Source organism: Lynx rufus, unplaced genomic scaffold, assembly GCF_022079265.1.
Source record: "Lynx rufus isolate CCGP_SWC_20201006 ecotype Redwood Valley unplaced genomic scaffold, mLynRuf1.p SCAF_3, whole genome shotgun sequence".
Classification (NCBI taxonomy): domain Eukaryota; kingdom Metazoa; phylum Chordata; class Mammalia; order Carnivora; family Felidae; genus Lynx; species Lynx rufus.
The window spans coordinates 137,640,187-137,652,783 of record NW_025814845.1 but is presented as its reverse complement, the minus strand read 5'-3'; the positions used below and the strand labels follow the sequence as shown (position 1 = coordinate 137,652,783).

The following is a 12,597-nucleotide window of genomic DNA, read 5'->3' as shown; positions in this document are numbered from 1 at the left end:
TATCTTTTTCCTCCCAGACTAACTCCTGATATGCCATCCATAGGATCTTTACACTTTCAAGCCTTCTTAAGGAAAAAACTTCCTTGTAAAAGTTAATTATGATCTTTTGGAAAAGGTCAAAAATAGAAAGCTCTGTTTATTTACTTTAAAACCTAAGGTCAGTTTTATTCTTAAATTTCTCTTCAACTTCATCTCTACTTCAACGTCTAGTTTCTATAGCAACTGAGATAGGGTCAAAAAAGAGGAATTGTAAAGAAATTTAGTTTTTAACATAAAGAAAGAAGATTCCAGGAACACAGTCACCGCTTTTGCAGGTTGGAGCCTACATTCTGTATCCTAGAAATTCTGTATTTTTTCCTGAAGAGGCCAGACGTTTACTCTCTTTCACAAAGCCCCAGAAAAGATTGCTGCTTGTCTTCAACTGCTTAGTCCCAATCAAATTGATTAACCAAATTAAGACGGCTAAGAGAGAGAACACTTCTGTTGCAGAAGTCGTAGTGACCAATAGAATGATTTTTCTGGGACTCACTGTGTGAATTGTCTATTTTTTAAATCATGCATTCCTTAACAGTGATAGCTTTTTTTTTTCTTTTCTTTGTCTCATTCAAGTGTGATTGGTGGGAAAATCTAGGTACTTTTGTCTGTGTTCTTTGTCTAACTGGATTAAGCTATAGATGTTATTGTATTACTCATGTGGGGAGATATTGGAGGTGGGAGAAATACTGCCAGACACTAACAAGGATAACATCACAGTGATGTTTTGAGTGCCTAACGTTACATCGTCAGACATGTTTATAAAACTTTAAATAGAAATGATGTCCCATTTTTTTTTTTAAGTTGGTGAAGCTGGAGGAAGATCAGTGCTTTTTTATATTATAGGAACTACCTTCTGTTGAAGAACTCACTATTATCCTGCCTGAAGATATTGAATTAAAGCCTCTTGGGATGGTTTCAAGTATTATTGAGCAATTAGGTATGTAAATGATTTTATTAATCAATTTTTTTGTATCCAGGTATGTGTTCATCAAAGAATTTATGACTAGTGAATTTTCTGTGAAATATGTAATAATACTTCATTTTATAGTCACTAAGTTTGAATAGATAAATTCAGTTTTTACTTGTATAGGTTACTAATAAATACATTGTCTTTTTAAAAATTTAAAGTCTACTTTTACTGACATTTCTCCAGAATTTGATTTGGTATCTTTGTTTTTTACTACTATTAAATTACTACAAATTTAGTAACTTTACACAACACAAATTTATTATTCTTCAGTTCTCTAGGCCAGAAGTTTGATATGTGCCTCACTCTGCTAAAATTAAAGGATTCGTCAAGGCTGAGTTTCTGTCAGGGCTCTAGGGAGGATCCATTTTCTTGTCTTTTTTAGCTTCTAGAGGCTGCCTGCATTCTTTGGCCCATGGCACCCTTCATCTTCAAAGGCAATAATATGCCTTATCTCTGACCCTTCTCCCTTCATCATATCTCCCCTGACTACAGCCTTAGAAGATTATCTGCTTTTCGGGACTCCTTAGGTTGGGCCTACACATATAATCCAGGATAATCTCCCCATCTCAAGGCTCTTAACCTTAATCACATCTGCGATTTTTTTTTTTTTTTAATGTAAACATATTTACAGGTTCAGGGATTAGGATGTAGGTATCTTTTGGGTGGGGAGTGAACATTTTTCTGCCTACTGCCTTTGATTTTTATTTTAGAAACATGTAAATTAGCTCTGTGATTTAATGGCATGAAATTTAAAGCTGTTGGTTAAGAGAACTATATATTACAGATTTCTTTTAGCCCTAGGATGTGAGGTAGGAACATGAAAGGCCTTGAAGTTAATGTAGCTACCATTAAGTCTTATAGTAAGATACACCTGAAAATAGAACTCAGCGTTGACAAAGTCAAAGATACTTAAAATGGGTGGAAGACCTAGATTGTCCACCAGCCTCCTTAGTTTACAGGACTTAAGGGACACAGGAAAACCCAATTTACTTGCCCTTATGATCAGTTGTATAATGAGTCAGTGATAGAAATTGGACTTTTGACCTTTTTCTAACAGTGTCCACACCAATATTTTTAAAACTTCATACATTTATAATTTTGTACTTTTACAATTTATTAATCAAAATTTTGATTAAAGTGAAACATCCTTTTTATAAAAATCATGATTATTAAAACTACCTGATTCTAAAATCCTTACATTTACTGGTTTTTGAGTTATCCTTTGGCATTTAAGAATGTACATAAATAAGTCAAATAAATAATTATTTGCTTACATGGTATGAGTTGAGCATCTATTAGGCTTGATGTTTATAGAAAAAATTTAGGTCATAATGTTTATCAAGAAAAAATGTGAACTATTTGATAAGCACAGAATAATGCTCTTTACAGATACTGTTTTGACTAGCATGCCCTAATAGACTAACAAAATTCTCAAGCTGCCGGGGAAAAAAGATTGTATCAAAATTATCACATACTCCTCTCTTTTGAGAGCCTAAAATATCTAACATTATTTGGACCAGATTACAAAAGAGAAAATGAAGTATTAGTACATTAAGCAAAAAATAACATGAGTTCAAATGAGAACCCAAAGAGAAAAAGAGAGGATTTGGCTTTGTACTCTGCAGTTCTTCTACAGGTTATGCTGGTTTGTTCCTCTCTCTCTCTCTGTTTTAATTTGGAAAATACAGGAGGCTAATTAGATATTATTCACCTTGGTAGAAGTAGAGAGATGTCATAAAATTAAGGATCTTATGCTAGTACCTATTTGACTGTTGAAAGCCTTTGAAAATCTTTATCAGTGTATGGTATAAACTTTAAGTTGATTTGTACCCAACGACCTGCAGCTGCCACCTAGAATCATAATAAAAAAAGAATAGTTCTGTAGGCTGTGGAAACAGGGTCAGTAGTTGTGATGTTGCAGGAAGATTTTAGGTTCTGGTGATAACTTGGTCTGGAATTAGCCAGATTATGATTATAAAATATTAACATTATGATAATGTTAATCTCTTGAGTTCTGTTTTCTCATCCTTTTATGAAATGAAGGTATTAGATTAGGTGATCTTTTATTTTCATGTAATTTGATTCTTGGGAAGGGGATTAGGGAAGAGAGATGATTGAAAATGAATTCTCTTAGTGCTCACTATCATTATCAATCCTTACTCATCATCTTTATTCCAGAAACAGATCTAACTCAAAAAATGTTGATCTATATATAATCTGTGACTTATACGTATGTTCAGAACTTAGAAGCAGTAACTGATGGGGACGCCTGGGTAGCTCAGTTGGTTAGGTGTCCCTAACTACTGCTCAGCTCATGATCTCACAGTCCGTGGGTTCAGGCCCTGCATGGGGCTCTGTCCTGACAGCTCAGAGCCTGGAGCCTGCTTCGGATACTGTGTCTCCCCCACTCTCTCTGCCCCTCCCCTGCTCATGCTCTCTCTCTCTCTCTCTCTCTCTCTCTCTCTCAAAATAATAAATAAACATTAAAAAATGTTTTTTTTTTTTTTTTTCAAAAAAAAAATTTTTTTTTCAACGTTTATTTATTTTTGGGACAGAGAGAGACAGAGCATGAACGGGGGAGGGGCAGAGAGAGAGGCAGACACAGAATCGGAAGCAAGCTCCAGGCTCTGAGCCATCAGCCCAGAGCCTGACGCGGGGCTCGAACTCGTGGACCGCGAGATCGTGACCTGGCTGAAGTCGGACGCTTAACCGACTGCGCCACCCAGGCGCCCCTAAAAAATGTTTTTAAAAGAGGTAGTAACTGATACAATTGAAGTTTTTGAAGTGAATTTTAATAATCAATTACTATATTTCGTTTCTCAAGTAGACGTGACATCTGTAATGTGGCAAAGCATTCTTGCTTGTTACTCTAATTTTCTAAGAGCCTACTGCTTGTTTTTTCTCTTTGCTATGTATGGTAGACTGGTTGTTTAACATTTGTGTCATATACAGGAATTGATTATGATAGACTCGTGGGTTAATGCTATTGCTTTTTGAGAAAGAGAGTGATAAAAATTGCTGTTGAGTCCTATCATTCTTCATCTGTTCTGAGGAAGATGCTTTTATGAAGTCTTTAGCGTTTTCATAAAACAGTAAGTATTCAGTTCTTTGTAGAAAAGAATTTCTACAATGAGAAAGAAGACTGATTTTTCCTAAAATAAGAGTTTTGTGAGTAAATGCGATTATACTTTTTTGGATAAAAGTTGCTTGAGAAAATGTACATGACTTAAATTTATTGACTTTTTAATGGGCGATACAACTTTTCTGTGAGATTTTATACTTTAGGTTTTTTTTGTTTTTTTTTTTAGAATTGTAGCTTTTTGGGTTTTTTTTTTGTTTTTTTGTTTTTTGGTGTGTGTTTGTTTTAAGTGTATTTACTTTGAGAGAGAGAGAGAGCATGCACGTGTGTGAGTGGAAGAGGGGCAGAGAGAGAGAGAGGTAGAGAGAATCTCAAGCAGGTTCCATGCTGACTCAGGGCTTAATCTCATGACCACAATGTTACAACCTGAGCCAATAGATAGCAAGGGTTGAATGCTTAATGGACTGAGCCACCCAGGTGCCCCACACAGGTACCCTAGAACTGTAGCTTTCTGTATTAAATAAAAATATGTAGACTCTATTTCCCTGTATAACTTGATAATAAATAGCTTGTTGATGTAAGAGGAATAGTTACCAGATACATTATCTCATCTTAAATTTCATTTTAAATTATGTTGGAATTAAAGGCTAAATAAAATTATTACTTAAATTTTACATTATTGTCTAATTAAATCTTGAAATAATCTGCTCTGTTTCATTTTTCAGTAATAATTGAATCCATGACTAACCTACCTCCGGTTAATGAAGAGACTGTAATTTTTAAAAGTGATCGACAAGCAGCAGGAAAGGTTTGTTAAAAAAAAAAAAAAAATCAGATCTTGAAAATTATGCTGTTTCTTTGTTGATTGTTTTTTCTGACTTTCCCTATCCTAAAAAGAAAGAATTTATTAATTTTAGTAGGTGAGCAATCTAGAGCTCTGAAGTTTTACTTTTTCTTGATTTTCGTCAGTGCTTCTTATCTGTTGATATATTGGTTTAATACTGCTTATCACTCTTTGCTGCTTGCATCATTAAATATAAAATACATTTTTTTCCTGTTTGTCAGGTACTTTGTGAGGCAGTGGTTCTACATATTGAATATCTCCAAGTACTCAAAGTTGAGTGCAGGAAACTTTCTACAGTGTAGTAGTTAACCTTTTTTTGGTTTGTGAGTCCCTTTGAGTGGTGGCTCTCAAAACTTTAGACTTTGGTTTCCTCTGGTGGAATCTGAGGATGAAAAAAAGAAAAAGTAGAAAAAGATTTCAGCAACAGCTGTAAAGTGTCACTGTAAGCACATTCTGGGAAATTATGAGTATGTGTACTTTAGTACTTAACATAAAGTTGAGTCCCTTCTAACATCCTTTGAATGGAACAACTCTGCATGTCCATCTTTAATATGGAAGAGTTCACATGTTACCAAGTCTGTGCAATTTTGAGCAGTCAGCAAAGGATGTAAAGTCAAGAATATAAATACCAACCAAGTGTTCCTTTTTCGGCTGTAGGGGTAGCTTTATTCACCTCAGCATTTCTGCACCATACAGAGTACAGTTCTTTGTGTATTGTGTTGAAGACAGATAAGAAGTAGCTTTTTGGGGTTTAGTTTTCCCCAGGTAGCCAACAGTTGGCTTCTTTTTTTGTTCTAGGACAATTAATTTATATCTAATCAGAAAAAAAGCATATCTTTTTAATTATATTATTGGATCATTCATGTAATTTTCCCTTTTTTCTGCCATTTCCCTACTATCCCATTCTAACACAAGTTGGAAAGAGCTCAGGTTTTTATCAGGATCCTACCACCTTATACTACCTACTTATATTTATATTCAATGCAAGTATATTTAAGTTTATAATATATAAAATTATATATATATATATGTATTAGGTTGACAGGCTAATTTACCAAAGAGAAATGAGTGACTTAGGATTGTAAAGCAATCAGTGGTAGAATTACTTGGAGTCTAGAGCTAATCTATTTTGGCAATGCTGGAGAAAGTCAGTGAGGGGAAGAAAGATGATTTAATGCTTAAAGGACGGTGCTGTACTTTTTTGTCTTTCAAATACCTAAGCTCAGTCCTTTTCTTTCAAGTATGGGTTCTGCTGGTGCCTTTGTGAGGTGTTAGAGATATGCTGGGGGCTGTACCTCAGAGAAGGTTGAGAGAGAAAAGGGATGGGAAATGAGTAGATGATTGTGACATGAGCTGCTCTCCGTGCCCTTGGGCATATATACTTCTTTAGGAGAAACCAGTATTCTTCCCAGTGCAAAAGCAAAGCATTTCTCGCTGTCCTCAAGAAAGATGTAGAAGAAGGGAGAGGAGAAGAGGGAACAGAAACATAATTTCTTCATTTTCTGCCTGGGAGTTGAAAATGATCATTTCCATGATTCCTTTTATTTATGATTTTTGTGACAGTTACCTTTTTCTCTAAATAGCTAGCTTAGACAATTTTAATTTCACAATACCCAACACTAAGCCAGTTAAAAGCCTCTAAATTCACATTTCTTAATATCTCTCATTACATTTGAATTTTTAATTCTATAATCGTGACTAATGTTAATATTCAGCTCTTTTGTCATTTGAATTTGAAAGGTATCAGATAAAAATGTAACATTTACGCCTCTAACTTTAGTTATGTGACATAAGTCTAGAGGGAAAAATTAAATCTATTTCTAAATTTTACATAGAGAGCTATGTAAATTCAAGAAGTGACAAGCCTTTAAGAAATATTTGATCATAAATGGAAGCACTTTGAAATGATTCCCCAATATAATGGCAGGGGAGAGGAGAGTTGGGAATATCAAACCATTGATCAGAAAATGAAATTGAATCTGTTTTAGATCTTATTTGGACACTAAATTAGTTTTACCTTCAATGTCAAACCTTTGTATATCTTTTCTTTTTCCTCTGCCCTTCAACAATAATGAGCCACAGTGATATTTTGTATATTTTTTTATTTTTATTTTTATTTCTTTTAAGTTTATTTATTTTGAGAGAGAGAAAGCATGAGTAGGGGAGGGACAGAGAGAGAGGAGAGACAAAGAATCCCAAGCAGGCTCCACACTGTCAGTGCAGAGCCTGGTGCAGAGCTCAAACTCACGAACTGTGAGATCATTACCTGAGTCAGAGTCGGTTGTTCAGCCCACTGAGCCACCCCAGCATCCCTGTATATCTTTTAAAATTCATTGAAATTCTGTAAGCAAGTGAAATTATCCCCACTTACTTAAAGATCACAAAGTTAAAAAGGAATAAAATTGAGTTTCCAACCCATTTGGTCTGTCTGATGCATTTCCCTTAAACCTCCTCCCCCTTCCCTACTGATATAAGGAAGGTGACCTTGGATTTGTGTTTCTACCTTTTGCCCTTTAATCCTGATGATGAATAGTTCCTTTTGATAAATGAATAAAATTTTATTTTTAATGTTTAGCTCTTTAATATCAGGGGATTTAAAAATTGACCAACCTGTGCAATATATTATCCCTATATAACATGAATTACTTGTTTGTTTTGCATTTAGTCTTCAGTATTTGTTAGAACAGGTTTTGTTTTTTAATTATTATGTACTTTACTTTCTAATGAAACAATGAAATGTTTTCCCTGTCAAATATTGAGCAGAAATTTTTACTGATCTTTTTTTTTTTTTAAAGATCTTTTTAAAGATTCTTTATTTAAAGAATACTTTGTTACAGTCTGGTTGGTAGTATGTGTTGATTTTCTGGAAGTATAGTTTGATACAGTGGTTTTTTTTTTTCCTCCCCCAGCAACTTGTGAAGTAATAATACACAGGGTGATTGAAATAATCATTTAATCTAACCAGTGAACTAGAATACTCTTATTTTCTTCATTTTTATTAATAGGAAGTCAAAATAGTAATTGATAGGAGAATTCTTTATGGCTGTGGAGTGTTGTCGATGCATCTTTAGCCAGCTGTCTCATGCTGGCCCCCAGCCACTAGAACTTTTGCCAGGCTGCATGTAGAACATCTAAGCATGGACTGTGCTGTAGAATGAGAATTTGGGGGAATGAATGTACTTCTCTTCTTGTCAGTTGTTTTCCTAACAGACCCGATGCTAGATCTGTGTAATGTGGTGTAGTGGTGTGTGTTTGTGACCTCTGTGTGTGACAGGAATCCTTTGAGGTCTTTTAGCAGAAAGATACTGCGTTTAAGTAAGAGATGGTAAGTATATTCTAGAGCCAAGTGGAAGGACACTGAAAACTACCTCTCAAATGACAGGGCAAGTATAAAACATTAGTTGGATTAGATTTTTGTGAGTATTTCTATGGAATATGTACTATTTAGAGTATAAAGAAAGCTTTTTGCGTTCCTTAAAGTAAATATCTTAGACATCATTATCCTAAGTTTTGTTTCTCACACTGTTGTCTCAGCCATTCTTTCCTTCCATCTGTAGTCAGGATTTCTTGCAGAATCCTCAAGGGCAGGTCTGAAGACTGAGTAGGGGTAAAACTGTGAGGTGAAGTGGGGCTGGCCTGAGCCCTACTTTGTCTGAAGTCGTTCTTCACAGTTTAGCTTTCAGGTATTAGCCAGTCTAAAATCTATACTTTGAAGCTGATAGTAGTTTAAAATATTGTCAAATCCCCCCCCCCTTTTTTTTTTCTATAATTCTGGGTTAGCTAACTTGCTTATGTGAACTCAGTTAAGTGTTCCTGTGGCTATTCAAGTTAGCATAAATACTTCTCAGTTTTGGTGTAAGCCATATATGGATTCACTAATGGAGCTTCCTGTCACCTGTTATATGTATGTGGTGTTATTTTACTTAAAACTTTATAATGATTTTCTCATAGATACAGCTGATCAACACTTAAGATCTTAACAATAGTGAACTAAGCATGCTTTGATTTTTATCCAAGAATTTTGAATGTTAGTTCAAACTAGTCTGTATATAAACCTGAGGCTATTAAGGCATTGCTCTAGTGAAATCATTTCTCAGGATATGGAATTATTTATCCAGGGAACCATTCCTTGGGAAACAGTTTTATGTACCAGGTTGCAAACAATGATTATTATACTTTTATAGGAAATTTTTCAAAAACTCATTTTATCCCTGTCCAAACTTTGAAAAATGAGATTTGTCTATATTTATCAAAGTTAAAAAAGAATTAAGACTTAAATTTTTTTTTTTTAAATATTTACTTATTTTGGGGAGAGCACAAACGGGAGAGGGGCAGAGAGAGGGGAACAGAGGATCTGAAGCAGGCTCTGCAGGCTGACAGCAGAGACCCCGATGTGGGGCTTGAACTCATGAACCATGAGATCAAGACCTGAGCTGAAGTCAGATGCTCGACTGACTGAGCCACCCAGCTGCCCCAATAATTGTTAAGGCTTTTAAAAAAGTGACAAGACAATCTGTTACTTTATGTAATGTAAACCAGTAAGAGTCATGCTCCAGGATATCCCTTCGGTCCTTTGCGGTTCTGGTTGGAAGAGGTCTGCTCTTTGTATCTAGATCCTTTCAAAGCAAATTTGCTATTTTCTTTTAAAATTAAAAAAGATAAATTTTTATGCTATTAGTGTTATTTCAAAATATGTTGCCACTTGTATTGAATACTACTAGTTGTTTTTAGGGTAATCATGTCTTCAGAATATTGGTACCCTGCCTGTTTTATGCCTAACTGAAAATTTAATAAAACCTTGAATGGTATACTGAAGAGAATAAAATGAGAATATTTACTATCAAAAATCAAGAACTGAGAAGGTACTAAAACATACTTTCAGTGCAGTTGGTTTAAAATGATCAAAGCTATTTGGAAAGTTATTTGGTAATTTTTTTAAAGTTTATTTATTTATTTTGAGAGAGTGCAAGAGCACAGTGGGGAAGGGGTAGAGAGAGAGAGAGGAGAAGGAGAATCCCACGCAGTCTCTGCACGGTTAGCGCTGATTCGGAGCTTGATCTCAAGGTTCCTGAGATCATGACTCACAATCTAGAGTCAGACTCTTAACCGACTCAGCCACCCAGGGGTGCCCCAAAAGTTGTAATTTACATCCAGAGTTTTAATAGTAATAATACTCTTGGCTCCAATAATTCTGCCACTTATCAATGAATTTTCAGGAAACCTGAACTATGTAAATTTACGTAAAAATATACTCATCATGGCATCATTCATCATATTGAGCAAATTGAAAGCTTCCTAAATGTCCTGGGAGACAAGTTAAATATATTGTGCCAGATCTATAAAGGAGTGTGCTATAGCTACCAAGATATACTTACGAAGAACATGGAAAAACTTAATGCAACCTTTGGTTTTAAAAGGGAGTAGTATACAAAACTACAGTGTGGTCTCAAAAGGAAAAATTTATTAATAGAAAAAAAGACTATAGGGGCGCCTGGGTGGCGCAGTCGGTTAAGCGTCCGACTTCAGCCAGGTCACAATCTCGCGGTCCGTGAGTTCGAGCCCCACGTCAGGCTCTGGGCTGATGGCTCGGAGCCTGGAGCCTGTTTCCGATTCTGTGTCTCCCTCTCTCTCTGCCCCTCCCCCGTTCATGCTCTGTCTCTCTCTGTCCCAAAAATAAATAAACGTTGAAAAAAAAAATTTTTTTTAAATAAAAAAAATAAAAAAAATAAAGAAAAAAAGACTATAGAAGTCTACACTGATATTGGTCATGTCCAGTTTCTATAACATACATACATTTATTACCAGAAGCATTATTTTTAAAAATTTAGGTATTTCTTTTGAGAAGAGCTTGAAAACAAGAGGCTTTGTTTTATCATTCTTAAAACATTTTCGGAAATAAAATATGTCTGTACTGAAAGTACTTGCTTTACATAAAAGTTAAAGGCTGTATAGCTTCTTTGGTTTTTGAAAAATAAGCAACTTCAAGTTCAAATCTACTTTTCTAAGTTTTAAATTAGAAACAGTTGTGGTTTAATTTTATGAAAATGTTAACTACCATATGGGAACAGCAGAAATGATTGAATACCCATTAAAGCAGAAGCTAGCTTTTAAGTTTTGTGTCATAAGAGTCCAAGTGACACAGCATTTTATTTCTCAAAAGTTATCCATTGTAATTCTTTTCTTCATACTTTACAACTTAAATGAGGAATAATAAAAAAAATGATAATTTATATCTAATTGGTATACCACCAAAATGATTTGAATTTAATAAGGTACAAACTTGTTACACTTGTTTTAAATTCATAAAAAGGAAATCTGGATTGAGTTGATGCATTTATAATCAAAATATGAAGACTGATTATGCAAAAATGACTTAAATAGAAATACATTTTTATTGTTCTGACATGAGAGAATTACCTTATTATAACAATTACCAGTTTTTAAAAAATATTACTGTTTGAATTACTTTTTTACATATTAAAGGAGGTCTTTATGTTTTTTCTATTTTATAGATATTTGAGATATTTGGACCTGTTGCACATCCATTTTATGTGTTACGTTTTAATTCTTCAGAGCACATTGAGAGTAAAGGTATTAAAATAAAGGATACTATGTATTTTGCTCCATCAATGAAAGACTTCACCCAATACATATTCACAGAAAAACTTAAACAGTAAGTATGTTATTGACATGTTAGTTGTCTGCCTATCTGGTGTTTATATTTTAGGAATAATTTTCAGTGAAGTTCATTCATTATTGTTAAATAATCTGTCTTCCAAACAGTTCATTTATTTTCCTAATAAAATCTTTGAAAGGTACAATTTGTTATCAGACTTTACAGGTAGAAATGATTTATATCTTTAACCGAAAAAGACATAGTCAGCTAGTAGGAATACATTTGGACCATATAAAGTTTCTGAATTCTAATTCATATTTTTTCCATTATATACTTTTCTAACATACATGCTATTTCAGTATTAGTATTACCACCCAAAAAGAATTCTTTTCCATTTTAAATAAAATTATTTAGTTTGGATTACATTATAGGCTTAACTAACAAAACTTTGTAATTCTCAAGAAAAAAAACAAAATGAGTACATTTCAAGTTGCTTACAAATTGTAAGTGTCTAGAAGAGACAACTAAAATATGTCCCTGAAAAGTTATGTATCAAGTTGATAAACGGTTGATTTAACCAACAAACTACTGCTCTCCCTTTTATAAGATGCTAAATGATGCCTATGGCATATGGAGGTAATATTTCTGCATGTTTATGGTACTCATTAATTTTGCATTTCCATGTGTTAATTGTGTTGCCAGATGTTAGCTGTAGAGCTGTTTTTATTAGTTGACCTTGTTATTATAATTATATAATTTAATTTTTATATTAAATCAGTGGCATATAGTTCAAGTAGAATAGCTTTTTTGGGGAAAAAAAAGTTGAATGCTTTGGAACGATGAAATGAATATAAACCATTTAAAAATATTATAAAATTAGGAGTGGAAGAAACACTTCAAAAGATTGGGGGAGGAGAGGGGATCCTAAATCCAAAAATACTTTGCATTCAGTTTGACACACAAGTCCCTTTTAGGTCTAGCTCTCTTTTGATGGGAAACTTGAAGTATAGTTGAAGCATTAGGAGTGTGGTTTTTGCAGAACATACAGGAAC

The 12,597-nt window shown here is 34.1% G+C and overlaps 1 protein-coding gene across 1 annotated transcript in view; it reads left to right on the top strand.

Annotated features, from left to right (window-relative positions):
* The window catches only part of NAF1 (nuclear assembly factor 1 ribonucleoprotein), a 42,896-nt gene that overhangs the window by 19,182 nt on the left and 11,117 nt on the right, over positions 1-12,597 (top strand). Inside the window, exons 3-5 of the mRNA XM_047091922.1 lie at positions 880-973; positions 4,811-4,893; positions 11,442-11,602. Coding sequence (XP_046947878.1) covers positions 880-973; positions 4,811-4,893; positions 11,442-11,602 — 338 coding nt within the window. The remainder of the gene's footprint in view (positions 1-879; positions 974-4,810; positions 4,894-11,441; positions 11,603-12,597) is intronic.